This window comes from Apodemus sylvaticus, chromosome 4 (genome assembly GCF_947179515.1).
Source record: "Apodemus sylvaticus chromosome 4, mApoSyl1.1, whole genome shotgun sequence".
Lineage (NCBI taxonomy): Eukaryota > Metazoa > Chordata > Mammalia > Rodentia > Muridae > Apodemus > Apodemus sylvaticus.
The window spans coordinates 29,907,917-29,934,654 of NC_067475.1; the positions used below are offsets into that span (position 1 = coordinate 29,907,917).

General features: G+C 38.0%; 1 protein-coding gene across 3 annotated transcripts in view; it reads right to left on the bottom strand.

Moving 5' to 3' along the window:
- The window catches only part of Tbck (TBC1 domain containing kinase), a 146,671-nt gene that overhangs the window by 83,034 nt on the left and 36,899 nt on the right, over positions 1 to 26,738 (bottom strand). For all 3 annotated transcript variants that reach the window (XM_052179226.1, XM_052179224.1, XM_052179225.1), the window contains exons 8-20: positions 25,955 to 26,016; positions 24,205 to 24,266; positions 23,774 to 23,922; positions 21,727 to 21,865; positions 20,840 to 20,939; positions 19,922 to 19,971; positions 19,652 to 19,781; positions 16,434 to 16,532; positions 14,028 to 14,090; positions 13,586 to 13,712; positions 12,505 to 12,555; positions 11,185 to 11,268; positions 6,058 to 6,143 (exon numbers count right to left, since the gene is read on the bottom strand). In XM_052179226.1, the coding sequence (XP_052035186.1) occupies positions 6,058 to 6,143; positions 11,185 to 11,268; positions 12,505 to 12,555; positions 13,586 to 13,712; positions 14,028 to 14,090; positions 16,434 to 16,532; positions 19,652 to 19,781; positions 19,922 to 19,971; positions 20,840 to 20,939; positions 21,727 to 21,865; positions 23,774 to 23,922; positions 24,205 to 24,266; positions 25,955 to 26,016 (1,202 nt within the window). The remainder of the gene's footprint in view (positions 1 to 6,057; positions 6,144 to 11,184; positions 11,269 to 12,504; positions 12,556 to 13,585; positions 13,713 to 14,027; positions 14,091 to 16,433; positions 16,533 to 19,651; positions 19,782 to 19,921; positions 19,972 to 20,839; positions 20,940 to 21,726; positions 21,866 to 23,773; positions 23,923 to 24,204; positions 24,267 to 25,954; positions 26,017 to 26,738) is intronic.

Genomic DNA, 26,738 nt, shown 5'->3' on the forward strand with positions numbered 1-26,738 from the left:
AAGAAATACTGGAAACATCACCAACTCTAGCTCCTCAGACACGTATTTTGATGACAGTTATATTTAAATGGTCTTAGATTAGTAAACGAAAGCATATACAATGATACTACAGAGACTGAGAGGTACTATTACTAGCACTAGATGCTTTTTACCAATAAAACTGAGACCAGAGAAATGCAATAGCAATATGTGAGACATAATTCCTCTATTCCTTCTACACTTTCTACAGCCTTTTTCCATTTTCTTTTTCTTTCTTTCTTTCTTCCTTCCTTCCTTCCTTCCTTCCTTCCTTCCTTCCTTCCTTCCTTCCTTCCTTAGAGGGAGGAAAGGGAAGCATGGACTTAGGGATTGGATCCAAGGCCAAGAACACACTGTGTTATTCACATATGTCCTCAGTCTTCTTTGAACCTTTCAGTTCCAGACAGACTCTTACTAAGTTGTCTAGGCCCAAAGCTTTCTGTAACAAAGGAAAGTCTTGAACTTTTGAATCTTTTGCCTCAACCTTCCAAGTAGCTGGTATGATAAGACTTGTTCTATGAGGCCCAGATTAGTTTATATATATATTACTTTAGATAATTTCTCAAGCTATTAGTGCAGTTTTAAGAATATGAACTGATATTCATAAAGCTATTGGAATAATCTTGAACAACAGAAAGATTCTATTTTTAATGGTTCTAAGTGTTTAAATATTAGACTGTACATATAAAAATACATATAGTCTTTGTTACTTTCTAAAAGTTAGAAGCTAAGACCAATAAAAAGTACATTTTCTGAGTATTCACCCAATCGCAAATGTTAACCTGACCTGACAATGTATTTGTCTGTAGCTGTCAGCTTAGTAAATGCTGCCCCCTAGCAACAGCAAACAAGAACTGGCAATGGCTTGCCAGTGCACTCTACACTGTAGAGTACAAGGGTGTGTGTGTGTGTGTGTGTGTGTGTGTGTCTGTCAGCAGCAGGGTTGTCTCCTAAGGATTTCCCTATATTTTTGATTATTGAAAAAGATAGTTTCTTCTTTGAAATCAGAAATATGGCACCTTTTATAAATCTGTAAGTATTTTCTTAAAACATCAGTGATCTCATTAGAACTGTTGTGCTTATTTTAGTCATATAGGAATTATTTTATCATTACCAATAAGTTATTTGTAATTGTGCTTAAAAACACAAGAGTAACAGGACAACAAAGGAACAATGGGATTTCTTTGGTAGTCTAAGATTGTCTTTCTAGCAGCAAAACTGAGAACCAGATGCGTCTGGATAGGAACTTCCCTTGGGCCCTGGAAGCAGTAAGTGCAGAGGAGACAGAAAAGAGAATGCCAGGGTAATTTATAACAACTCTTCAGTCTGTAAGGCCTGTCTCGCATGTATGATATAAAATTCTCCAAAGAAATGTGCATGGCGACCTTGTGTTCCCATCACTGTTTTCACTGGACTGACATTTATTTATGTTAACAGTGCAAAGGCAGGAGTGGGTAAGACTGCACAAATCAGGACAACGGCCCGAGTCTAAGAGTTACGTTTGTTAGGGGTCAAACTGTGGATCCTTGCAGTTCTTTCCTGATGTTTTGGGAGATGACTTAGGAGGCAGGAAACTACACTCTGACCTGAACTGTGAGGGAAGTTGGACAATCACAGGGACTTTCTTCAAGAGATACTATTCTTATTTGAAAGGATGACAGATAAATAATACTTTAAAGCTTGGATATTTGATCAATATTTTAAAAAAAACGAGGAAAATAAGCCTGTTATTTCAAGAAACATCTTGAGGAGAGATGAAAATTATATTACAAAAGGGGCTAGAAAGAAGTTAACACTTAAGAGCTTGTTGCCCATCCAGAGGGGCTGGATTGGATTTCCACACAGCCTGCAGCAGTTCACAGCCATTGTGACTCCAGCTCCAAGGGATCCAACAACTCTGGCCCCCTTAAGAACCTGCACACACATGCACATACCCTTCCACAGAGACACATAATTAAAAATAAAATAGCCGGGCAGTAGTGGTGCATGCCTATAATCCCAGCACTTGGGAGGCAGAGGCAGGCAGATTTCTGAGTTCGAGGCCAGCCTGGTCTAAAGAGTGAGTTCCAGGACAGCCAGGGCTACACAGAGAAACCCTGTCTCGAGAAAAAAACAAAACAAAACAAAACAAAACAAAACAAAACAAAAAACAACCGTAAAACCTAAAAGAGTATTACAAGACTGTTTTATATATGCTCATGACCCTGTCTGTGATGCACACGCATGCGAGGGCTATCCCTTGATAGTGGTAGTTTCCTCAGTTGATCTCCATCTTATATACTGAGGCAGGCTTTCCTTCCCACTTGATACAGGAGTTTGCTGATTACTGTAGGATGCCCAGTCTCTCCATCCTACACACTGAAATCACAGAGGGGTCACCATGACCAGCTGGCAGTTAAGTGAGTGTTTGATCTCTAAACCTGGGTCTTCTTGATTGCGCACTAAAAACTGTACCCTCTGAGCTACCCCCATAACTGTCTAATGACTTGTTACACGAACAGTGATAACATTAACAAATTTGATTTTTTTATTTTTGCATGTTTCATACTCAATAAATATTTTGCAAATTACTGACACATAACATTACAATATCATGCCTAGGTGAAAAGGGCATTAAAAATGCGAGGCAGACCAATAGAATACAGAACCAAAAATTCACTGATATGGTTTTGGATTGTACATTCAAGTAAGCTTAAAATACTTGTAACTGAAACAATGAGCAGCAACAAACTGAACTCAGAAGTGAATATGAGAATCCTGCCATTTTAATTTAGAGACAAAAAATAAAAGTTTATAACAATAGCATTTTTCTGTTTTGAGGGAAACAGTTATTTTTTAAAAAAATATGACTTTTGCTAACATATTAAATTTTTCCATTTGTTTTTGTGTATACTTGCATGCATGTGTGTGTGTGTGTGTGTGTGTGTGTGTGAGAGAGAGAGAGAGAGAGAGAGAGAGAGAGAGAGAGAGAGAGAGAAAGAGAGAGAGAGACATTGTCTCGCTATAGAGCCCAGGCTGGCCTTGAACTCCAGATCATGCTTTCTGAAAGCCCCAAGAACTTGGGCCTCCATGTATAGCTGGTTAGTAGTCTATACATGCTGCAAAAGCTACTGATCAATGAAATACAAACACAAAACTCCCAGGGCTTCTCATTAACTCTAAGAACATCCTGAGTTGTGGACAGCTGTGAAAAACTGCATTCTCTTCCGTTTTACTTGCCCACCAGCAGTACGAGGATGCATCAGACACATTACAGATCTGGGGAGTCAACTGAGAATTTACTGAATAGCTGTTGTCAAATACTCAAACTACAAATGATTCTTTTAAACAAAAAGTTAATAAACAATTTATTTTGTCTTTTCTGGTCAGAATAATAAACCTTTGGTTAATAAGGTCTGGTCACTTTCTACAAGATAGTACCCAAGCTTTCCTATGAAATAGTGCTAGAAGTTCTTTGTATTCAAAGGTTTTAGGGAATTAGAGCTAAAGTCAGGCTCAGCATAGATTCAGACAAACACACACCCTTCAGGACTGCAGATATTCCTTAATGGGAATCTTACTTTGTGACATCTAAATACAATTTTTTCCTAGTTTTTATTCTGCAACATATTTTGATATAAAATCAAAAGCCCACTGTCAATAATCTCTTTGGGCTAAAATCTAAAACTTCTCAAAAGTCAGAAACAAAACAAAACAAAAACAAAGAAACTAAAAAACAAATATGTCTAAGCAGTCCTTCTTTCTTTCCTGTTTCCATCTATAAACCCGGCCAAAGATGCCAGCAAAAGCTTTTAAGAGGGAGAGGGTAGTGCAAGCATCTTTTACCACTGCAGTTATGTGACGATGGCCACTGTACCCCTGGATTTGTCAGTGTTATCCTCAGCTCAGGCGGTAGGGTCAAAAGGATACGGACTCCTGAGAGAGAGCCAGTATCATTTCTCTTAATGGCCTCTGACAACTGTTCATAGGAGGCAACCTGAATGTTATTTCTGAACATTTTAGGAAAAAAAAAAAAAACTGTTCGCTTAAGAATGAGGAAGCACAATTTGCTATTCTCATTTTTAAGGTCCTAGTATATTTCCAGAAGCAGAAATGCATCAAGAATGATAAAAATCACTCTGGCCCCAACCTCTCCAAATATGCGCTACTTACTCTATTTATATGTAAATGACATAACTGCCACGACTTAGATAATCTCGGCATCACATCAGTGCACAGCATCCCAAGCTACTTAAGCTCCAGCTCTGCTTGGTGCCCAGAGTTCTGTGACCCACAGCAAATGGAAGGGAGCCAGAAATCACAATCTCCCCTGCAACAGGAGCCTGCACCTCAGTGCTGGAGGATTAATGAAGGCTCTCGCTTTGATAGGATTAGTTCTTGAGTGGGAACTCAGTTTGGGATCTGATTATCACTGAACCCATGCTTTGTCTGAATGAATCCTAGCTCACAGTATTATTAGAGGCACAGTCACAATCTTCTCAAAGATAATTTTAAAGGAAGAACATGGAAGTAATAATTGAAGGGGAAAGGGAAGGCTCGTACACATGATGATGAAGTGCAACTAAAAATATGTGACCAAGAGTGTCAGAGAGCCCCACATCCCCTCCGCCCGCAGCTACTCACTGTCAAGGGCTACAAGTACATTTGTTCTTTAAAAGAGCTAATTTATGTATCTAAAAAATTAAATTGCAATCTGTATTTACATTAGTTTTCCCTTCCTTCCAACTTCTCCTATTCTTACCTGCCCTCTCTCAAATTCATGGCCTCTTCTTTCAATTATTATTGCTACATACACACTTATGAATTAATATATAAACACCAAACTGATGAACCCAGTCATTGTTGTTATGCTTTTAGGGTTGACCAACAACACACTGGATAACCGACCCGAGGCTCAGCAATGGCAAAACTTATTTATCTTCTCTCAGAAGGCACTAATTTGCCTGTAGCTCAAATTGTTTCTAAAATCACCCAGCTAATTATTTAGTAAAAAAGCTTCTTTTGCTTACTTCCTGTGGCAAGGAGCAGTTGTAGATGGGACTTTTCTATGGGTTACGATACAGTCACTTTTGCCCTCAGTTTCTTTTTGCGGCCAGATTCTAAGAGAAACCATTACCTAAAAACAGATGTAGAATAAGTTCCCAGAAATGCGTGGAGAAGCATGATTAGAGGGTCACTATCAGCACCAGTGGTCGGTGTTAGGGATTTCCAGAGTTTGCCCTGAACTGTACACTACTTCAAGGGGCACCATTCTATCAAAAAATTCAAGTCAAGGTGAAAGCCCTTTATGAAATGAAACATTTTTTTCCTAGTAAGTTGGCCATGCCCCTCACACAAAGGATTTAGACAGCACAAACTAAGAGAGGAGGTGACCAAGATCACTCATACAAAGTTGGATGGTGAGGGAGAGAGACGCGAATCTGGTAGGAAATGGGAGAGGGGGTAAACATGATCAAAACACACTGCACGATTTTTAAACCTACTTTTCAATGGGTTTCAAACAATAAATAGTTCATAGTTAACAAGTGATGGAACATGACCCTTCTATGTGAGGATATAGAAAGTAACCACACAGACACAAAGCTTTAATGGCCTTTAGCAATTTGTGCAGACAGCTTATGACCAATAAGCTATTTTATTTAAAAATAGCATTTTTTATTCTATCATTTCTGTTTAACCTTCCCACTGCCCACTCACATTCTGCAGTGCACCAGGCACACTCACATCAGGGATAAAGTCAATGCACCGGGAACACTCCCGTCAGGGATAAAGTCAATGCACCGGGAACACTCCCGTCAGGGATGAAGCCAATGCACCAGGCACACTCACGCCAGGGATGAAGTCAATGCACCAGGCACACTCACGCCAGGGATGAAGTCAGTGCACAGGGCACACTCACGTGAGGGATGAAGCCAATGCACCAGGCACACTCACATCTGGAATGAAGCCAATGCACAGGGCACACTCACATCTGGAAGGAAGCCAATGCACCGGGCACACTCACATGAAGGATGAAGCTGATAGACCAGGTATACTCACATCAGGGATGAAGCCAATCTCGTTGAGGTGATTACTCAGCTCTGGATCATGGAAGGCGATCATCTGGGAGAAGACAGTCAAGTACTCTGAAAGGACAACAACACTGAAGACAACCACTGTCTTCAACTGTCTCAAAGCCTTAGGTAAGTGAAGCACAGCTTATGCTGGGTGAGAATCTGACTGTTCCACAGAGCAAGGTACATTAACATATTATTTTCCATTCTTTTACTACTTGAATCACAGTCTAAGTATTAAATATACCAATAAACAATACCTTGAGAGATATCGTTATTTCTTGAGTCAGAAATTAAACACAGAATAACTGATATTTTCCAACCAAAGTGTAAAAATACATTTGCTTTAATAACAATATATATGTTTCTCATTGATAGAATGTTTAGAAGGTGGAACAGACCTATAAGTAAGGAACTGTAAAGACAAGCAGGCCCAAGAGAGTAACTGTGCCTCAAATTGCTTCTATATACAAATCTCAGCATCTTTTCTAGTTGTAAATTTTTTCCTACATATAATTGTTTGGCATATGTAGAGATATGAACTTAATTGGTTAACAATTAATAAAAAGTATGTAAATGGTAGGCAATTGAAACTATCTTTTATTGGGACCGAGAGCTGGCTTGGCTGTAAAAAGCCTGCTGTTGTAAGCATGAGGAGCTGAGGTCAGGCCCCACCCACCCACATAATGGGCATCTACAATCTGAGATAAGGAGCCGGGCAGATTCCAGGGGGTGGCTAGGGAGCAGGTTCAGTGAGAGACCCTGTCGCAAGAGATAAAGTGGAGAGTGATTTAGAAGACACCTAAATCACCTTTCTGTGTCCACATGCATACACATCAAGTACCTGCACAGACACACAGACACACAGACACAAACACACACAGACATAGAGACAGACACAGACACACAGACATAGAGACAGACAGACACACACACACACACACACACATAGACACACAGGCACACATACACACACACTTACACACACACACTTACACAGATACAGACACACAGATACAGACACACACACACACACAGTAGAGGGTAAAAGTCCTTGTGTACACAAATAGTACTGGAGAATCCAGGAAAGTTAAACGCTCAGGCTTATCTCTTCAAAGGAAGAACATGTTTACCTGTCTCCTTTCCTGAACACTGGGAAAGGTAGTTTATAGCCTGGTGATTCTTTGCTATCTGTAGGGCCAGGCTTCACCAGAATTCCCCAGAACATTATGTTTGTTTATCTAAGACTTTTGCCCTAAATCTTGAGCATTGCTTCTTGGCCCACAAAACTGTCCTTATGAGAAGTGCCACCTGAACTTTTCAACAGACTAAGTAACTTCTGTTATCTCCGGCCTGACCAATCCTGACTCTCATCGGCACCATGACCTCAGTCAAGCTCCCTAGACATTATCTTCAACACTGCTTCTGAGTCAACAGAACCCATCCTTATGGAGAAACACCTATCTACTTTGTAAAAGAGTTTCAATGTAAACATGTTTTAAGCTTTATTGAACACATGGGACAAAGTTAATTGTCACCAGAAAACTTTGTTTTTCAAAGTTGTGCTGTCAGACTGCTTGTTTAAGCTAGTGATGGCTATCTAAGTTGAGTTGAACTGAATTCCATACTTGTCTCTGCAGACTGTTCACTATTGGTTGTATAGCTTGTAGGGACCCTCCTAAACACACACACACACACACACACACACACACACACACACACGCACACGAACATGCACATGTGCACACACACAAATGCGCGCACACATATGCGCACACACACACCTTTTGTTTATTCTCATTCTATTACAAGTTGTAGAGTTAGGGTTCAATATGAAGAATATGTTCTCTCTCCCCATTGTTTTAACAGGTTACTATTTGTACCAATTTATTGATTGTATGCATACTAATGGACCTAAATAAGATTGTGTGGTAGCATGTGTTCTAAATCAGTAACTTTCTTTGTTTGTTAAAACAGATCCCAACACCAAAATGAAAAGGCTGTAACCTCAGCCCTTTGTGAGGAGAGGGAAGAGGACTGAACACCTTTCACAGCCTGGACTAAGAGGCAAAGCTAAACAAAGTGCAGCAAGACAAAGGAGCTCAGTTTCCTTTTTGAAATTGAAATCAATAAAAATTAAAAACTTTCCTTTGATAATCTAAATTTTCTCTAACAAAATAATTGATTTTTAAATGAATTATAAGGTGAAATATCTCTAAAAATAATGTTTCCTTCTTTTAATCAGTTTATGTAAGTATCTGTATTATTTCAGGAAATAGTAATAAGTAAAAGTAACCTATTACTTTTTCTCATCTAATACTATTCCTAATTATTCCTTGTATTTTACAGTTATTTGCTTATAAATATTGTATGTACCTTTAATAAACAGAATCAAGTCAAGCAAGAGAACTGTCAGTGCTGAACTCGATTCAATGACATAAATAAGTCCCACCAATGACCTAACGTGAGCGTTGTTCATTCATTCCAGATAAAGAATGAAATGTTTAATTAACACATTTACTGATTTACTCTTCATTCAGTTTGCCCGCTCCCTCACTTTAGAACAAGATGATATAATTTCAGTGAATTCAGAGTTACAAATCAAGCTGAAATCCCCAGGTAACTTGACCTTTATCTTTTCTTTAACTGCTTTCCCACCATAGCATATGGTGTATCACAGATGGTGTATTATAATTTCAGTCTACCCAGAAGCCAGCAGTATGCACCATGAGCCACCACAAGTGATCAATTGTATATTGATAGTCTATAGTTATTAACTTTCAACTTCTCAAAAGCATGTTTCAATTTAAAGCAGAAAATTCATGCCTCAGGCAATTCTCCATAGCTACAATAGGGTTTCTTAAAAATCATTCCTACTTAAGCCTGAATATGTAGACACACCCAGCCAATTAAGGATTTACTGGAGAAACCCAACCTATATTTTCCTTGTGTTCTGCCAAATATGAATACCTAGGTTTATGCCAGCATGCACATACTCACATAAACAGATACATACTAATACACGACTTATTATTATTGTATGCAATGTAACTTCACAAATGTAAATATAATTTAAAAGATGGCAAAGTCAGGCTATGGAAAACAAGCTTTCAAATAAAGCTCAGTGTGAGCTATTTACTTCAAGAGGGACATGGGAGAAGATCTGTGGAAACTGCATCATATTACATATTCTACCCTAAGAGAATATAAAATTCACAAAAGTAACAAAAATCCAATTGCACGTACTCTTTGATTTGAGATAAAACCGAAGAAATTAATGGTAGTTACAAAGAAATAGAACAGTGGTTAGATTAAAATAAAAGATTCCATACATATTAACACTATTGAGTCTTTAAATATATATGTATATATCTTATATGATGGGCGTTTTGTCTACATGAATGTCTGACTACCCTGTTCATGACTAGTGCCGAAACAGATGAGAAGAGGCCTTTGTTCCTCTGGAGCTGGAGTGAGACAGCTCTGAACTGTGTCGCAGAGGCTGCGCCCAGGTATTCTGAAAGGGCAGTGCTCTTAACTATCGAGCCATGTCTCCAGCCCCTAACAGCCTATTTTAAACGGATATTAAAATGCTAAAGCACTATAACTATTAATTATAAAAATGATGAAAATATGAATCAAGATTTTTAAAACAGTCTCAGAGGTAGTATTTTCTAAAGGTGAACACTATCCAGTTTTTAAAATGAAGATTATATATAAAATCACCCTAAAATATCAAGTGTGATTTCAATACAATTCCATAAAACCAAATACAACTTCCTATATTTTAATAAGAAAACATGTATTTTTATTTCTCGAAATAAGGTATATAATGATAATAAACTGTGCTTTCTAATTTCTGTATATTATTGTCCTTTTATTTATTACATACAATTCAATTACAATCCCAATGAAATTGATGTAAGAATTTCACCTGATAATACCATAATTTTTATGGCTTTCTAAATAATCTCTATTTGTTTTTAAAACATGCACAGAATACACTGAGAAATGAACTTTCAAAATCTCCACACAAGTATCCGTGCTGGTTTCCTCTCTGATCAGCATTTCACACTGCCTCCCTCAGCAGGAAAAAGCAGAGGTGAAGGATGCAGATGACCGTGCCTGCTTACTGCTCAGAAAGGACACTCATTGGCTAACTGTTATCTCCCACAGGTTCCAACTTTATCCTGAAGCTGATGGCCACTGCAACAGCAGAGACACTGCTGCGGTGTGTGCCTCCAGCTCTAGCATGCCAGAAGCAGAGGAACAACGCCTGCTTGAGCTACACACCCAGTTTCAGGTCAGCCGGCCTACAGAGTCCAAACCCAAGTCTGTCAAACAAAACAAGGTATGCTGACTCCAAAGAAGCACACAGATGAAGTTATTTCCCACTAAGAAAGTTACAATAAAGGCTTGCCCTCCTTACTATAAAAGCCAAAGAACAAGCATAAATCTTTCTAATGAATGGGAGGAGGGGGCTCAAGAGAAGAGAAAAATGGTCTCTCAAACGAGGTGGAACTGGGCCTTGAAGCCGCACTGCACACATGGTAGGCAAGTCCTCCACCACTCAGTAGCCTGGGCTGTGGGTTGCCCATGGGAGCCACTCGTCCTGAGTAAGCGAGCAAGCTCTTCTAGCAGTCTCTCTAGCTAGGGTAAAACATTTCCTGGAAAAAAATCTCAGCCCTGTGTTTTTCCATTTAGCCTTCTCTTTCCATGTGAATATACCTCAATCTTATAAGACAATTACGTTGTTGCCAAATTTCATTGGCTAGCATATGCATATACTGTAAGCTATAAAAACTATTTTCAATATCACTAAACTCTAATAGAATCCTCCAAAATAGCTTGTTTTCATTTTAACAGGTAGAGACAAACTCTAGTTCTCAAAGTAACATGTCTGTATCTGAATTGAGAGAAGATATTAAATAGTCATCAGAAAAAGACCCTAATTCGTTGAAAAATTATAAGGAAAAAAATCCTGATACTTCTTCCTGGATTTTAGTGGTGAACCATCAACATATGCTACTGGGTCAAAACTATTATCCTGAAGATTGGTGTCTTTTGATAGAAATGTGTTCCTATATGAAGACAGGAAAAGGCATTTGCTTACCTTGTATTACATGTGAGTTATCTTTCAAGAAGAAGTTATACAGGTATTTGGGAATAAAAGCAGACATGCATGCATACGCCAAGGCTAAGAAAGAATAAGCAAACCCACCATCAGTGAACAGTAACAAGCAGCTCCTATGCACTCAGCACACTCTGTGAGCTACTATTAAACACAATTATAATCTAAATGCTGGAAACACAAAACTATAGGTAGAAAAGCTTCTGATATTTAAAAAGGAGACACTGAAAGATAAACATTCTAGTAATTTCCATTTCAAATTACTCTGGTAATCATTATCCTACAGTAATAAAATCTTAATTGCCTGGATTTTATTTTTTTTAAACTTCTAAGCACTCATTATTAAAAAGGTGCAGGAACCTCAATTACTGCTGATACAAGCAGGATTCCTGGACTTAGGAGTACTAGTTATAACCTGTACTTTCAAATACAGTCTTATATTACTCTTGGATCTGTAACTAATAATTGGATATACCTGAGTAAACCCAGCAAAAGCCAGATCAGACTAGTGAGTGAGCTTATCTGAAGTGAGAACTATAAAGTCATTCAAAGATAGAAATTTTAAAGATTATTGCATTTCTCCTCAATTTCAAAAATTCCTATTGCCTACTTACATAGTATATGTAAAATGGAGATTCAGAGGCAAGATGTCTATATATTAAGGTAATATAGGATAGCATAATTGTGATGTAATTCAGAATTCTAAATTTGGGTGTATCAAATCTAACAGAGTAGTTTAAAAATGTACTGTAAAAGGTTCTAAAACAGATAGAAAGCAAAAAGCCTGCTAAACAAAGGTTGGCAGCACTGGCATAGGGGTCCATGAGAAAAAAACTGACCAGGACCAACCTCCTGACCCACAGTGTGCTACCTAAGACCACAACAGGCATGAAGAAGTCTCCATTGAACAAGTATGTTTGGTATAATATGTGTTGGATCTATAATAAGGGAGAAACCTAACCAATATTGATTGGTTTATAAATTAGAAATATATTTAACAGTAATTTCTAGAAAAGTCAGAATCTTTTCCTAAAGATGATAAAAATGTTCACCAAAGTGGGTAAAGTAATTCAGCGTAATTAGAACAATTCCCACCAAACTGTTAGGAATGGCCTCATGACAAAGAATAACCTTGATACTCGACTAATTATTTTCACCCTCTAAAAGAAATTAACACAATTTTACAATATTTTATGATATATGCAAGGTAAAATATAAAAATTTTAAGACAAAACTTCATTTTCTGAGCTTGATATTTAAGAATAATATGCATGACGATCTCTCAGTGTCAGGCAAGCTTACCTTCATTGTTGAAGTTTAGATACAGGAACGGAGCACACAGTGAGTCAAGGCCTGATGCAGGGAAATAGAAACCAAGGAGAGAGATGAGTGCTTCCAGCAGAGCTGCAGAGCCCTCCTTCCATGCCTGCGTTTCTCCAAACAGATCAAGCACTGCGCCCATCGACACACGTGCGTTCTGTCAGTAGTTACCATGCAGAATAAATAGTACGGCCTGACAGATCAGTGTCCCAGACAAGGCAAAGAGCAGCATAGCAACACTGACACAGATGTGTTGGAGGCTTCGGGTACAGTCCCAAGTCTGCCCCAAACCATGTGTGAATTCGGTAATTATTGGCTTCTTCAGGTATGTTTTCTCATGTAGGAGATGGATTTTTGCCATAAGCCTTTTTCCTTCAGGATTATGAAATAAAGTATACAAACACATTTGTTTATTGATAATAGTGCTTTTAATCTGTTACCACACTGAGAGAACACACAAAATAGACTTAGAATTGGTTAGGAGGAAATCTGAGGTGTGCTGGGTGAAAACAGTCCCACCTCCGTGAGTGGTGAGTAATAAAAAACTCAGAACCAAAAACCGCTGTGCACAACAAAGCACACAGAACTAGGGATGGATGGAATAGGCTTCGTATTTATGAATTAATGATCATAAAGATGATAATGGCAAATGAAGAAACCCAGGCTTAGAGACATTAATGGTACTAGAGAGAAAAAGGAAAAAATAAAATGAGCAATGTGAGGTGATATTCCATCCCTAATAACTACAGTAATTATCTACTAGGAACTTTTCAGTGGTGGTATTCTTAAATCGCCTAGCATCTTTTATGGCATGAGTTACTCCACTACTTTGATAAGATTAAACTGTTTCCACAGATTAGACTCTGTTTTCCTGTCAATGCCACTGAAGTCTGCTGACTTTTCAATATCATGTAAAATGAGATCTTCAATGCATTTAGACCAAGTTTGTTTGGTAATTTATTTAAAGTTAACATCTTCAAAATACACTAGAATTTTAGAGGTTTATTTCCCCCCTTCAAAATCCAAAAGACCTGAAGAGAAATTTTAGTAACTGAAATGTTACCTTGCCAATACACGAGATCAGGGTGAGAAACCACCCAAGCTTTCAGTACTCGCCGGAACTTCGCATGGCCTTCTGGGGATGACAGCAGTTCGTCATACTGATGACAGCGAGGAATATCCACTTCAATCTGTAAGCAGCACAGCAGGAGGGGTGCGACTGTAGCAGACTGTAACAGTCTGCGATCCCACAGACTTCCAGCCCTCGCTTCTTCAGCACATGTAAGAAGGGACTGCCTCAGACTATTTCACCTTTGAATCCGTTGATAGACAGATTTTAAACTCATCTTTGGAAGCATCACCCACTAGTTTCTGAGTATAAGAGAAACTCTTTTACTAACAACACATACTTCTGGCAGTGGCAGAATATTCATAATGAAGGGAAGAGGTATCCTCATAGTTTCTAACATTTAAAGAGTTGGGAGAATTGTCTTAGAACATCTTACTTGTCTATCTGTGGGAATTGGAGTGTCTTTATCAATGGCGTCATACTTGGCATGAATAGCTCCCTGCAAAAAAATAAAATAACACATAAATTTCTTAAGATGCTGGAGTAATAAGTATTTTAATTTTATAGTTTTTTTTTAATTTGGACTACTTGCATAAAAATTATTGGTACAATGTCTCTCATCCAAAAAGTGCAAAATCCATTTTTTTTCAGCAAGATGTCAACACTCAGAGCTGAGATTTTCTGAGACTTTCGATGAGTGATGCTTTAAAGGAAAAACCTGTTTCTTACAAAAATCTAATTTTGAAGACCTATCTAACTATGAATAGTTACATTTAAACTAAAGTTTAATACACAACTTAGAAATTCTCTTCATCTTTGGCCATGTGTGATGAAGGTCCACTTTGGTGAGGTGGCTCTTTACCTGGTGTGTTGATGCACACCTGTAATCCCAACACTCAAGAGAAAGAAGCAGGTAGATGCTCTGACAGCACAGTGAGACCTTACTTCAAAAAGAAACAAAGCAACAACCAAAGAAGCCCTTTGAGCTATATATACCAAAAGGTAAATGACCTTAGAGGTGATGAAAAGGTAAATGACTTAGCTAGAGAGGATACCAAAATGACATTTTCTATGCATTACTAACTCATAAATAAAAAATTTCACATAAAAGGTATTTTTTTTAGAGAGAGGATTATCTTATAGAAGATTTTCTGTTAAAGCAGGTGAGGTAAATAACCTTGTTCAGAAGAATGAGAGTAGCAGGAATATTTAGGTAAATATGCTGTGATCAGAGAACATTATGCTCATTAACATTTCTTAGTTATAGCATCACACAACGAATATCTGAATATACTACTTTAAATTTTGATCATGTTATATAGAATCACTCATGAAAAAGTTCTTATTTTATGACTTACTTTAGTGGTAGAGAAAGCCAAGAATTTAGTAAATTTATTTACTGCAAACATTTTTTGGGATATCTATTAATATGGGTTTAGAAAACCTGACAATGTCTTTCTGGACTGGAGTAGAGTATAGTTCTATAGCACTAATTATTAACATGTGGTAAAAAGCAATAGGCACTCATGTGAAGTAACCAAACACATTCAAAGAAATTTGTAGAATCTCATTAAGAGAAACAAGAATAGGAAAAAAATTGTGGCCGGGCATTGGTGGCGCATGCCTGTAATCCCAGCACTCTGGGAGGCGGAGGCAGAAGCAGGCACATTTCTGAGTTCAAGGCCAGCCTGGTCTACAGAGTGAGTTCCAGGACAGCCAGGGCTACACAGAGAAACCATGTCTCAAAAAAAACAAATCCAAAAAACCAAAAACAATAAAATAAAATAAAAATAAAAAGGAAAAAAATTGTGCCAACAGATGTCTATAAAGGTTAAAAATAACCGAAACCACACTATAGGACAGGGCCCCAGGAACAGTTTGCTAACACAGATGCACTCCATGTTTTTTTATTAGTCTGTTTTCATTTGAATGAGTGAGAGAGAGAGAGAGAGAGAGAGAGAAGACAAAGAACACACTATCAATAATGAACAGGAAGTTGGGTGGTTAGGGAGGTGGAGAGGATCTGGGAGGAGATGGATGGAGAAGGAGAAACTATGAAAAATACATTGTATAAAATAATTTAAATAAAAAACTGTAAAAAAGATTAAAAGTGGCTGAGGGAACTAACATGGTGGCATTTATCTATGCAAGAACACAAGCAGACAGAATGGAAAGGAAACTGGTAGGAAATGAAACAATATGGCAAGGACTTGTCATCATGACTTGTCACCAGACTTTCTGAGAACACAGCTAGTGAGCAGGCTCTCCCACACTGCTGCAGATCAGGGTCAGAGGACAAGGCGGCTACTTCTCTTGGCAGGCTGGCCAAAGTGTGACAGCTATGTTAAAAACCACTAAATTACGTTCATAATTTTGACAAGCCACAATAATCAATTTGGAACCACTTATAAATTAAAGTTATATTTAGAAAGGAGCATACTTCATAAATAGGTTGGCACTTATAACTGATATATATTCACTAGATAAATGGTTTGAAATAATAATGATTTTTTCCCACAGGCACTAGTAAATAAAATATTAAAGAACATCAATATAATTATATTTTATATTCTATTCTGTTCAAATATTTTTCTACTTAAAATTGCTAAATATTTTAATATATAATTTTCTATTAATAGAAGTAAAATTATATGTAAAGCATTATAGTTTTTCTGAGATAAGATTCTTCTATATATTTCAAGCTAACCTTAAACTCATAATCCACTGCAACAGCCTCCCAAGCACTTGCAAGATAAATATGAATCCCTATACCCAGTGGTACTATAGATTTTATATTCTTTCTATATACTACTTATCAATTTCCAGAATTTTGCTTTCTTACCTCAACTCCCAGGAGAGCAGCCCAGGTTAAGCCTCTCATAAGTGGAGGAATGTCAACTCTTGCCTCCTTCCAGATTTGATTTTTTTTGTATGGGTAAGCCTATGATAAGATAAAAATAGTCAAAAATTAACATCATATCATGTATATTTATCAACAAGAATACAATAAAACAAGAACTCAATCACCAGAAAAAATTTGAAAGTGGTACAGATACATAGGAAGTCAACAGTATACTTCTGAACTATCAATGGATCCAATTATGAAGGAAATTAAAATATTTTTTGACAATAACGGAAGCAATAATGGAAACAACATACCAAAAATCTATGGGATACAGTAAAATTAGCTCTATGAGGGAAACTCACACAAATCAGTAACCATATCAAACAAGCAAAACCATTTCACAATGACAATCTAAAGGAACTAAAAAAGAGAACAAAAATAAATGAGATAAAGTCCACAAAACAGTAAAAAAATAAATAAAATAGCTTTAAAAGTAACAAAATTAATAAGCCCTTAGCTACACTTTAAAAGAAGAAAGAAGAAAGAGAAAAGAGGAGTCTGGAGATGGCTTTACTTTTTCTAAGGACCAGAGCACTCACATGTTGACTCACAACTGCCTGCAACTCCAGTCCCAGGGCATCCAACACTCTCTTATAACCTCTGGGAACACTGAACACACACTGTGCACATACAGACATTCACTCAGGAGCTCTCTCTCTCCCTCCTCCTCTTCCTCTCCCTCTCCGTCTTCCTCTCCCTTCCCCCAGAATAAATAAAAATCAATTTATTAAAATAGAGAAAAGATTCAAATAAAATCAGAAATAAAAAGAACCACATGACTGATACCACAGAAGCATAATGGATTGCCAGAGATTAGGAACAACAACTATAATTGGTAACTTGGATAAACTGGAAGGAATGGACAGGTTCCAAAGCGGGCAGCACATACCCTTCCAAGACTGAATGATGAACAGGTTTAAAATAGGTTACCTGGACTGAATCCAGAACAAAAAAACTCCCATCTCAGTGTAAACTCTAGGACTAAACATTTGAATATTACCAAATGCTTAGCGAAAGCTAATTATCAATTCTCAAATTATTTTTAAATACAAATAGGAAGAATTTGTTTAAACGCATTCTAGGTCACAGCATTACCCTATACCAAACCCAGACAAGAAAACGATAGACCTGCATCCCTAATGACTACAAAGCACAAATTTTCAACATGAATTTGTTACCATAAACTGAGCCCATAGCCCATGAAAAACAATATAATCCAGTGGGATTAATCATATGATGGCTCACAAAGCAAAAATTGAATACACAATATTAACACAATGAAGAACAATAATCATATTATCAATAAATACCAAAACATTTAACAAGATCTATCACCACGTCCCATGAAAAGAATGCTTACAAATAGGATGTAAAAGAATGTACCATAGTATATGAACAAGCCCACAGCTAACAGTATTTTACACCGAGAAAAGGTGAACACATTCACTCTAAGATGTGGAATAAGACAGAGCTGTCCACTTTCTTTTTCTCCAGAACAGTACAGAACTCCTGGTCAGCAATTAGGGAAGACAACGACGTAAAGGCCATACAATGTTTACAGAAGCGTGGCCTATGTATATAAACCCCTAAAGAGTCCTCCAAAAATGTATTAGAACTAATGAACAAACTTAGTGAAGTTGTAGTACATAAAATCAGCAGACAAAATTCAGTTTCATTTTTTCACAAATAAATGGTAAATGTTTGAAGCAGATAAGCTTATTTTGAGTTGAAAATTGTATTTTGCAAAAAAAAAAATAGATTAGATATAACACTGGTCCCTCATAAACATGTACTGACATAGCTCATATACCTCATGACTATGACTGACATACATGATAGAAAGGGAGTCAGAGAAACTGCTCAGCAGGTAAAGGCAGTCGCTGGACTAGCGTGATAATTGTCCGAGCCTGAATCCACAATCCACAAAGTCACCCACTGGTTTCCACATGTGACACAGGTGCCCGCCCATACACTGTGTGTGCACACACTCACACACACACACACACACACACCACCACCACCACCACCACCATCATCATAATAATAATCATGATAAATAATATTTAAAAATAATGCCAGGTGGTGGTGGAGCATGCCTTTAATCCCAGCACTTGGGAAGCAGAGGCAGGCAGATTTCTGAGTTCGAGGCCAGCCTGGTCTACAGAGTGAGTTCCAGGACAACCAGGCCTATACAGAGAAACCCTGTCTCGAAAAAAACAAAACAAAACAAAACAAAACAAATATTTAAAAATAACAATTAAAAAGAAAATAGTAAGGCAAGAAAAAGAAAATGTGTCAAATTACCAGGTTCAAATTCTAGTCTGAGCACTGTAATATATATTGGTGATAGAGTCAAGGAGACCTTTAATACCTTTTTAAGATTATTAATCACTGGGTCTAATTTTATCTATGTAAATAGCAGATGAATCCCCCTCAACATCTCCAGAAGCAGTGTAATAAAATTTAAAAAAAAAGGGCCAGTTCTACCTGTCCTTAGTCAGGGCATATTATAAGTGACTAAAAACCAGGGTTCTCATGTTACATGATCAAAGAAGACAAAAACCTTGTAAAATTCTAGTATAGAATGTATGTGCTCAGCATAAGGTACTGTAACTTCTTGTATGTCTAGCACAGTTGACCTATAAATCTGTTATTCGAAGGGATTTAGAGAAGACAAATATTAGCACACAGGCTATTTATGTCTTAGGTACATGATATACACTTTAAAATTGCTTTGCAAAATGTTTCCAGTCTGAGAGGAGAAGCCCATTCTTCACAAGCCCATGCTGGTCTTGTTAATGATGTGGAAGAATATCACACTGAAACTGTATACTTCCTAGTAAAGATGAGTTTAATATAATCATTGACTAGTTACATTCAATTTTACACCCTATTTCTATCAACATTGGCACCTTTTCCTATTGACTTTTATGCCTTCTTGCAAAATTATGTTAATTCTTTGCCTGAGGTGATCTTTCACATATTGTCATTTTGGAACTTCTATCAATTTCAAAAGTTAGAGAAGTTAATTGGAAAAGATTATATGAATTACTATACTCATAATTTCAAGCTCTGAGAATTAACAGTATTACAGAAGACTCATGTGGACCATCATTAACACTTGATCTGTCAGCTATACCACGGTGTGTTCCTACCTTCAGCAGCCTGTCAAAGAGAATAATCCTGGTCAGCTGGTATTCTGTGTCTCTCTCCCTGATGATTAAAGGCAGGGCAGCAGCCGTAGACAACTCATTACTGCTGTTTGAATGTGGCAAATTTGATTGGCTGTAAAGGAACAACCAAAGTAAAACTGGACCAAGACAATACTGAAGCACAACTTTGCACATGTTCTATTCACAATCCACACATTTATTACTAATCCATCAGAATCAGGAACAGTGTTAAAGGAAGGAGCAGGTACTCACTCATCTTCAAGCAATGGGTAGAACGCTTCTCCACCAACATCTTTTAATCTCTGCCAATTTAGAAACAAAGTACTTATAAATCCCTGTGTTGGGAAGTTAAGAGTAATATCTACTTTAAAAGAATAGTTACATAAAATTATAAATTCACAACAGCACAAAGAAGTAAAAAATAGCACCTAAAGATTAGTTTGTTTCATGAACATTCAAACATGCCATGCTTCTGACAAAGGTTATGTACGAGCAAAGCCTTCCCTTTTCCCTCTGTATGCAGTGTTCCTAACATTTCCTCACACATAACACCAAATTACTAACATGAATACAAAAGTTAATGTATAAAATATTTTAAATTATATAAAGAATGATGATTAGAAAAAGGTATTTTTAATATATTCATTTATTTAAACATTAAAAAAGATATGCTTTTTCATATATTCTTTAAAGACATTTGCATGAAATAGTTGGTGAAGTCACAATTTCTGGAATATACTTTTTAAAGTTTTCAAATAATCACAACTCACTCAGAAGTACTGATAAAATATATGGTCTTGTAGTGTACAGAACAGGTAAACACTTAGCTGAAACTCATAAGTGCACTGTAATCAGGGAACTCTAATTGGCATTATACATTTTAAAACATCAGAATCTGATGTTTTAAATTATTTAATTTAAACACTTAAAATGTTTAAAATTTACTGTGTTTACAATATGGAGAAATATGAAGACTTAGTCAATGAAGATGCAAAGATAACCTTGTTGTGAGCAGTCCGGCAGTGTTCAGGCTGAACTTACAGTTTACACAGATATTTTCTGACAGTTCTACCACAGAGACACACTACAGATGATCTCTCGTGTATCACAAAAGCAAAATGTTGTGAGTTATCTTTAAGTGAGGCATAGTTGGTAAGCTTTCATCCTTACGTTTCTTAGCTGGCATAACGACAACGTGACAGTGGTGTCATCTAAGAGTGAGCTTCTATCTCGACCTTGTCCAAAACTTTCTCCATCTTCAAAGAGAAAACTAAGATTTAAAGAAAAAGTAAAAAAGAAAAATTCGGTTATTATAATGATCATAAAATATAATTTATTTCTTCTAAAAAATTTCCTATCACACTCTCATCATCGAGAAGAAATAAAATTCAAACTAGACAGTGGATTTTAAAAATGGAGCGTAGTGTGGAGCGTATGCCTACATCCCAGGGCTTGGAAGGCGGAGGGAGGAGGATCAGAAGTTTGAGGGTAGTCAGCCTCAGAGTGAATTCAAGACTAGCACGGACTACATGAGACCTTGTCTTCAAAAACAAGTTTTCAAAAACTGTAACTGCTAGTTGAAGTTTCTCCAAACAAGACTGTCTTTTATGTATCTCTCAAATTAGTTATAATTCTGGCATATGCTGTCCTGGTTAGCTTTGTCACTGACACTACTAGAGCAGTGTTCCCCAACCTGTGAGTTGTGACCTCTTTGACTAGCACAACCCATTCACAGGGGTCTTCTAAGACCATCAGAAAACACAAATACTTAAAACTGTGATTCATAACAGTAGCAAAATTATAGTTGTGAAGTAGCAACAAAACAATTTTATGGTTGGGGTCACCACAGCATGAGGCACTGTATTAAACAGTCATAGCATTAGAAAGTCTGCTTTAGAGAGAAAACTCTGCAATTACAAATTCTAACCCATCCAACAGGTGTGAGTTTAACTGCTTCCATATTCATGTAATTAGGATATCTACCAAAAGAAATGAAATAAAAAAAAAATCAACCAAAAATGTAAACTGTTTTATTACCAAAGATTTTCTTTACTCACTTTGGGAGTGTGCAGATGGGTGGTTTGGATCGAATAATTTCCTTGTTTATAAGCTCCTTTTCCAGGTCCCCTCCAGCCAAACACCAAAGGTAGTACACTTCCTCAATAGATCTCTCCGCCAAGTAATCATTGTCTGTATCTATTATGGTAAAATTTTCAAAATTACTATTACCATTTTTGTCTGTATTAATAGCTGATAGTGATAACAACTGACATTCTAATAAAGTAACTGAAGAACAGGTTATCAGTTCTGTGTGTATGGACTTTAAAAGCTGCTACACCTAAAAATGTAATAGATGAGATTGAAAATCTTATGTAAGAACCATAAGAATGGTAAGAGAATAGAGGCAAACTACTACCCACAAGCTTGGGAAAGCAGATAGGAGGATGTGCAGGAACAGAAAAAAGCCTCAGGACCCAGAACTAAAACAGTGAAAGCAGAACTGTAATTGATGAATTGCTGTAAGCTCAGTGCAGACAAGTCTGAAAGTTGAAGTCCCAGGATGTGCAGTTATAGGGGGACACCTGCACATCAGTAAAATTTATCACCAGGATCCTGGCCAGTTCCTCACCGTAAATACTGGAGAAAACTGGCCTGCACTTTAGGCCATGGGAGGAGGAAACAGAATCAATTTGGAATACCACCAAAGGACTCCTTTCTTCCTTCTATGGCTTGTTATAGAAGTTAGCCAGCGCCTAACTGACCTGGGAGAAGGGAATACTTTTTACGATGTTGGTGGCAAGGAGGGAGGACAGCATTTTGTGGGCCTGTAAGCAGGTCATACGGTTTAGTAAGCTTATGGCTCTGGACTGTAATGGTCACACAAGCTTTCTGCCCATAGAGAAACTAGAAGGCTAGGGTGTACTTGGGTGGGGTGTCTGGGTACACGTGTGACATGACTAGTACATTTTGATTCATCTTTATGACAGGTTGAACTCCTCCTAAAAGTGGCTTATACATAAAGACAGTGAAGGGGACACAAAATTCTAGACATATTTCCTACACTCACAACAGAAGAATTGCTACTTCAGTACTTTTCTTGTCCCCAGATGAAACTCACATTAAGCTGATGTACACAGTGATCCTATTAGTCAACTTTAGTCACAGCCTGCTTCCTATATTTAGAGAAGCTAGGAAAGGTAAAATCTGGAAAGTTTATGCCCCATGTTAGAGGTACAGAACAGGAATTTTCATACTCTACAGAAAGGAATGTGATAGGAAAACGCTCACATCAACAGAGCATTCCTTTCCTTATGCTTCACAGCATGATATGATGGCACAGACTTCCTACTGAGGATGAATTTTAAGACCACTTTGAAGTATGTAAAATTAAAAAGCAATTCATACTATTGCCGGCTATTCTCTTATAACATAGTCTCTCTGCCTCCATGGTCTCCATGAGCAGGCCTCCCAACTCCACCCCCTGTAGCTAGCTGTCACAAATTCCACACACCGCCCCGCCCCCCACCCCCACCCCCAGTAAAATCAAAACTCTAGAGGCTTGTAATTTACCAGTCAGACTTCTAACAGCAAATTCTCAACCCACAAAGTGCCCACACAAGAACTCAGAGCCAACTGATATTGATGCAGGCTACCCACCTAGATTGGACAGTTTGTCCTCTATTATTCTATCCCTTCGGTGATATTCATAGCTACCTGTGGCTATGTAAAGCCATGTGGATCAGTTTCATCCCCACCTCCCTCCACTTCTCTGTCCTTCTCCCCCTCTGTCCCCTGTCCTCTGTCTCTAAAACTTTAGCCCGCCTTTTTTTTTCACTGCCCAATCACAGACTCCAGTCTTACATTATACCTGCCCTCACCTGCAATATACACCACTTAAAATACGTTATATGGAAATTAGTAATTTAGAGTCTAAAATGTGACTTATATTTGACACACTGTAGAATCACCTCCCGATTCCCTGGCTATTTTCCACAAAAGCCTATGAATGTAACACCTATTACTGATGAATTCAAAAGCAAACAGGCTAGGGGACTTCTTTTGGAAACAAGGCTCATTTACCATCTATGTTTTATTCATCTTTACCTTTACACAAGTCACTGATATCCTCAGGCAGAGTTAGATCAGCACATCTCAGAGAGGATGAAAACAGACTGGCAGGTTTGACAAAGGGGGTGTATAAAGGTGACACTTCACTGAACACCTGGTCCCTCATTAACTCATCTGGGGTTGGCCTTGGGAAAGACAATTGAATGAGCATGGATAAAAGTCATAAAAATTTTCCTACAAAATATAACACATTCAAGGTGGGAGTTAAAAGTCTTAGATACCTCCTTAACACAGATGACCATGATTTGACTTCTTTGATTCACAAAAAGTTAACTTACAATACTGGTTATCAACCATGTACTACAACACAAACAGTTATCGGCCCTTAGTCCATCACTGTCATACCAAACACTAAATCAACTCTATATAGAAAATCCGAGGGTAAGCCTCAAGTCTTAAGGAATCACCTCTTAGAAGGATGAAAGGTGAGGCACTTCTTCAAAATATTCATCACATTTTCAGGAAGCTCCTGGTGAATAAAGACAAAAAATAGACAAATGATCAATTGTACAAATACATTTTACTAAAATATTCAAATCTCATAAGTTTTGATTTTAAAAGATATACGGAGACAAAGTGTGAAGCAGAGACTGAAGGAAAGGTCATCCAGAGACTGCCCCACATCGGGATCCATCCCATATACAGACATCAAACCCAGACATTATTGTGGATGCCAAGAAGTGCTTGCTGGCAGAAGACTGATATGGCTGTCTCCTGAGAGGCTCTGCACTGAGTGTGGGGTCCCCAGTGAAGGAGTTAAGAGAAAGGACCCAAGGAGCTAAAGGGGTTTGCAGCCCCACAGGAAGAACAACAATATCAACCAACCAGAGTCCCAGAGCTCCTAGGGAGGAAACCTCCAACCAAGGAGTACACACGGAGGGATCCATGGCTCCAGCTGCATATGTAGCAGACAATACCTTGTCGGGTGTCAGGGGGAGGAGAGCCCCTTGGTCCTGTGAAGGCTTGATGCCCCGGTGTAGGGAAATGCCAGGGTGGGGAGGCAGGAGTGGATGGGTGGTTAGGGGAGCACCCTCACAGAGGCTGGGGGAGAAAGGATGGGATAAGGTGTTTCCGGAGGGGAGAGCAGGAAAGGAGGTGACATTTGAGATGTAAATAGAGAAAATATCCACTAAGAGAAAAAATATTTTTATTTAGACTTTATTTAAATTTATATTAATTTGTCACTTTCTGAGAAAAAGCCAGCATTTGCAGAGATAAGCACAGCTTTAATAGCTTGTTATTATATCCTAATGTAAAAAGGCACTTTCCTAAACAGATTGCTCTGGTTTGACTATGCCCCTTCCTACATTCAGGTCCTGAAACCTAAGGCCAAGTAGATGCCATTAAGAGATAAGCTGCCAGGGTGAACCTGCTACTATTACTCTACTAAATGGACTTAGTACCATACTGCGCTCTAAATACACTTCTCTCTCCTCATAGGTTATCCAGTTCTCAGACATCATCAGAGAGGTTTCTCTGTACAGGGAATGGTGGTTTTGGCAGAAATTCACAATGGTTAAAATGTGGAAAGTGGGTGACTATGGAGTCTCAGCCACATCTATGCCACACCCCCTGTGCAAGGCTCAAAGACCACGATGGAACACTGGGTGGGAAGACCCATAGAGCCAGAGGTAGGGGAGCCACTGGCAGCCAGTGGTGAGTAGTGAAGGCAGAAGCAGTTATTTGTAAGGGTCTGGCTCCTGGTAAATAGACCAGGGTGCAGTGGACACCCACACCAAGGAGTATATGGGCCACATGAACTTCATGGGTTATTAAATGGAAGGTGAATTTGGGAGATAGGGGTTGATATGAGAGGAGCTTGGGAGAAGAACTGGGGTGAATATGGTCAGAACATTGTATGTTCTCAAGAATTTATAACAATAAATGCAAACAAGCAAAAAAGAGGTGGCCCGTGAGAGGCGATGGGTGCCGCGGGCCTTCACCGTGGGAATGGGATCGTATTCTTCCCATAGCCACTGCATCCTCCCCCAGGCTGCTTCTCTGCTGTGAGTGCCCTGCCTTCACCAGAAACCTGGGCCTGTGGGCACCTTTATCATGGCATTTCCAGCCTCTGACACTGTCAGATGACTAATTTTGTTCTTTAAAAATGGCCCAGTCTCAGACAGTCTGTTGGAACAGCCCACATGTACAACAAACCTTGATACTGTCCAGACAGCCATGCTCCTCAGCCAGAACTATTATAGTATCATCTACACAGCCTAGGAGAAAAGAAAAGTCAGAGCAGGAAACACGGGTTTTTCATCTATCACAATAACTGGGGAATATACAATGACAGAAATTTCCAAATATCATATAATATAGTTTTGGTCTCTAAGCTATTAAAACTTTTTTTTTTATTTAAAGAATTAACTTTCCTTACATGTTTGACAAAGGCATAGAGGCTTATCCACTCAGTTCAGTTCAGCACAGGTACTAAATTATAGCAAATTATCCATATAAAGATAGAAAAAAATCCAGGGAATTTTTAAAGGCACTGTGTTTTTTCATGGTTACAAGAATAATTTACTTTTATTACATGAGATCTGGAGATGACGCCATGTATCTCTGGAGATAAAAAGTATAAATTCAGTCTTCAGACCACACTTAACAGTGCCCCAAATTCCTTGGCAGCTAAAGTATCTAGTCTTTGTAAGGAAATGAATCAGATAAAATTTTATGCCACTTAATTAATTCATTGTCTCCTTCCCACAGGTTTTATCCGTTGTAACCTGTCACTGAAATTCTGATGTGTCGCTGCTTCATATGAAATGGTCCTATCAGTTCTCTCTCCTTCATTACCAAACATTTAATTTATCTCACTCTGAATTAGATTACACATTTGCTACTATATATTTCACATAATACAGAATACATGCAAGTTTTAAAGAGAAATGAACATTCTTCCTAGATAGTTTTTCATATACAACTGGTCACATTAGAA